Source organism: Artibeus jamaicensis, unplaced genomic scaffold, assembly GCF_021234435.1.
Source record: "Artibeus jamaicensis isolate MK-2021 breed Jamaican fruit bat unplaced genomic scaffold, CSHL_Jam_final contig_233, whole genome shotgun sequence".
Taxonomy (NCBI): Eukaryota; Metazoa; Chordata; class Mammalia; order Chiroptera; family Phyllostomidae; genus Artibeus; species Artibeus jamaicensis.
The window spans coordinates 26,901,895-26,905,253 of NW_026521486.1; the positions used below are offsets into that span (position 1 = coordinate 26,901,895).

Sequence of the window (3,359 nt, forward strand, 5' to 3'; positions counted from 1 at the left end):
ACCAATAATGATGGGAAGAAAACTGGGACTCAAATCAATGGAGTGGATCAGAAGGAAGAAAGAAACAACCAAACAAAAAAGAATGAAGAAACAAGAATTCAAAAAAATGAGGAGAGGCTTAGGAACCTCTAGGACATCTTTAAATGTTCCAACATCTGAATTATAGGGGTACCAGAAGGGAAAGAGGAACAGCCACAAGTGGAAAACTTATTTGAACAAATAATAAAAGAGAACTTCCCCAATCTGGCAAAGGCAATAGACTTCCAGGAAATCCAGGAAGCTCAGAGAGTCCCAAAGAAGTTGGACCCAAGAAGGAACACACCAAGGCACATCATCATTACATTAGCCAAGATTAAAATGAAGGAGAGAATCCTAGAAGCATCAGGAGATAAGGAGACAGTCACCTACAAAGGAGTTCCCATAAGACTGTCAGCTAATTTCTCAAAAGAGACCTTACAGGCAAGAAGGGGCTGGAAAGAAATATTCCAGCTCATGAAAGGCAAGGACCTACATTCAAGATTGCTCTATCCAGCAAAGCTTTCAATTAGAATGAAAGGGCAGATAAAGTGCTTCTCAGATAAGGTCAAGTTAAAGGAGTTCATCATCACCAAGCCCTTATTTTATGAAATGTTAAAGGGACTTATCTAAGAAAAAGAAGATAAACAACATGTATGGTAAAAATGACAGCAAACTCACAATTATTAACAACCATACCTAAAACAAAACAAAAGCAAACTAAGCAAACAACTAGAACAGGAACAGAACCACAGAAAAGGAGATCAAAACACTGGTGATCAGGATGCTCACAGAATTGGTTGAATTTGTTTTCAAATTAGAAATATTGAAACAGGAGTGGAGGAGGAAAAGGGGGAAAAGGTACAGAGAATAAGTAGCATAGATGGTAGGTAGAAAATAGACAGGGGGAGGTAAGAATAGTATGGGAAATGTAGAAGCTAAAGAATTTATGACAAATGGACATAAACTAAAGGGGGGAAATGTGGGTGGGAGAGGGTGTACAGGGTGGAGGGGAGTGAAGGGGGGAAATGGGACATGTAGTAGCATAATCAATAAACTATATTTAAAAAATTGAATGTAATTTCTAATTAAAAAAACCAAACCAACCCCTATGTTGTTCCAAATGCTCTGGCTCTGCAAAGACGGTTGCTGCCTTCTTTCTTTCTTTAGTCTTTTCATGACCGCTGAGTGTCAGAATGCCTTACTTGACCTCATCTACAAGTACTTCAGAGTCTTCATGGACAATGTGATCTGAGGTGCCTGTGACCTTGGACCAGGCCAAAGCCTAGGCCAAGACTTTCAGCCTCAGCAACCAAGCAGAGCCTGCACCATCTGTACACTCCAGAAGTTCTTTTCAGGCTTAAAACTCCAGACACAACAGATGTTTAAGTTTTGACTAAGTGACCTTATTCCTGCCCTCCCTGAAGAAAGCATACATGTTGAGTCTAGCATTCAACCTTTAGAAACCAGTTTGGCAGCCTGTGATCTGCAGAGCTGTGCGGGGAGTCCAGTTTCATCTGGTCTGGTTAAAATCAGATGACCAACTCCATACAGAGCTTCTCTCTGAGCCAGCTCCTCACACTGCTGGAGTCTCTGGGTTTACAGGAGGCCAGGCACTTGCTTAAGGGAACAAAGTGCCCGGTACTGGGCAGGCAGAATTCGGTATAGGGTTTGTGATTTCGCTAGAGAACCAGTGTTGCCCCCAAGTGCCTTGCCACAAGTGCGGGCTCTGGAATTATTTAACTATACCTGCTTAGGACGCTGTACTTTGTGAGAAATGCTGCCTAGTGGGTGCAGCGATGTCTGACACACCGTGCGCGACCTCAAGGGGCATTTATTTCTTGAGCTCTTCCTACATGCGGGCGGAGAATGTCTTCTTCCGCATATTCCTAACCATGGTTCCTTAATTCTCAAGACTTTAGTTTCCTGAGTGGGAGCGTGAACACTGAAACCTCAGGATCCAATAAATTCAAAGGATCCAACACAATGCAAAGGTTTTCTGTATTGATTGGACAGAGCTGGAGTAGGCGGTCTCTCTGCCGGCATGCTAATTGGGAGTGGAGCCTGCCTATCATTGGTTATCGGAGCCGAGAATATTGCGGCGTCCAATGGGAAGGCACTGCCTAGTGACTGTAAAGTGTTGAGAGAGGCAGTTCCGGTGTGTTACGTTTCATTCCTAAACCCGGACAGGATCATCCTTGATATTTCTCTCCCTGGAGTTTTAGGCGAGAGGTGAACATGTCTGGTCGCGGAAAGCAGGGCGGCAAAGTGCGGGCAAAAGCCAAGTCCCGGTCCTCCCGCGCAGGACTGCAGTTCCCAGTGGGCCGAGTGCACAGACTGCTGCGCAAAGGTAACTACGCGGAGCGAGTTGGCGCTGGGGCGCCTGTATACCTGGCAGCGGTGTTGGAGTACCTGACCGCCGAGATCCTGGAGTTGGCAGGCAACGCTGCGCGTGACAACAAGAAGACCAGAATAATCCCTCGCCACCTGCAGCTCGCCATTCGCAACGACGAGGAGCTAAACAAGCTGCTGGGAAAAGTGACCATCGCTCAGGGCGGCGTCCTGCCCAACATCCAGGCGGTGCTGCTGCCCAAGAAGACGGAGAGTCAGAAGGCGAAGAGCAAGTGATCCTGACGCCGCCATAGGGGAGCTGGCTTTCTGAGCAAAGCCTCTTCATAGACACCCCGCAGTGGTTTTGAATATGCTGGATGTCATTGAGGGTCAGCGCGATCTATTGGGGAGGTGGGCTGCGAGGGGCCCACCGGTGTGGGGGACCAATAAAGTCGGTGAAAATCGTGTTGTCGAGAGAGCTGTGTAGTCCTGGGGCCTGCCGGAGACCTCTGGAGCAGGTACTGGTGGGTCGGCTTTGGTACGGGTCACCCTCGAGGCTTTATGGGCATGTGAAAGAGACCCGGAGGGACCCATTGTCCTGGAGGTGGGCAGAGATGGGAGCTCTCCCTGTTCGCCTTAAGGTAAAAAGGAGGCAGAGTAGATATGGGTGCGGCGGGGGAAATTATTTGTGTGGCCTCTTCCCAGGCTGTAGCTCTCTTGCCCTGTATGGGCAGTTCCAAAACCAGTTCTGGGAAAAGGACGGTGGAACCCAGCCGGTCTGGGGCAAAAAGTGAACTATCTGGCTATACTTTTCAAAAAGTGGAATAACTTTCCAACTTGGAATAATGGCTCTAAAAACACACTGTCAGCTGAGATGTTTCTTAAGCTGTTAGCTGTTGTGTTTGCATGGTTTGGGTATCAGATATTTTTATACATACACTTATGTTCACATTTCTTTAAAATGAAGGGAACGCCCAGTATTACATGTAGTACAGAAGCATGAGTCATGAGGT

General features: G+C 46.9%; 1 protein-coding gene across 1 annotated transcript; it reads left to right on the forward strand.

Annotated features, from left to right (window-relative positions):
• Nucleotides 1-2,140: 2,140 nt before the first annotated feature.
• Nucleotides 2,141-2,813, forward strand: LOC119042840 (histone H2A.J). Its single transcript, XM_037136647.2, has one exon. The coding sequence runs from the start codon at nucleotides 2,254-2,256 to the stop codon at nucleotides 2,641-2,643; it is 390 nt and encodes a 129-aa protein (XP_036992542.1). The 5' UTR covers nucleotides 2,141-2,253; the 3' UTR covers nucleotides 2,644-2,813.
• The last annotated feature ends 546 nt before the right edge of the window (nucleotides 2,814-3,359 follow it).

Bases quoted from the DNA above. Each gene is read 5' to 3' on its own strand.
- LOC119042840 (XM_037136647.2), top strand. From the start codon at position 2,254: ATGTCTGGTCGCGGAAAGCAGGGCGGCAAAGTGCGGGCAAAAGCCAAG.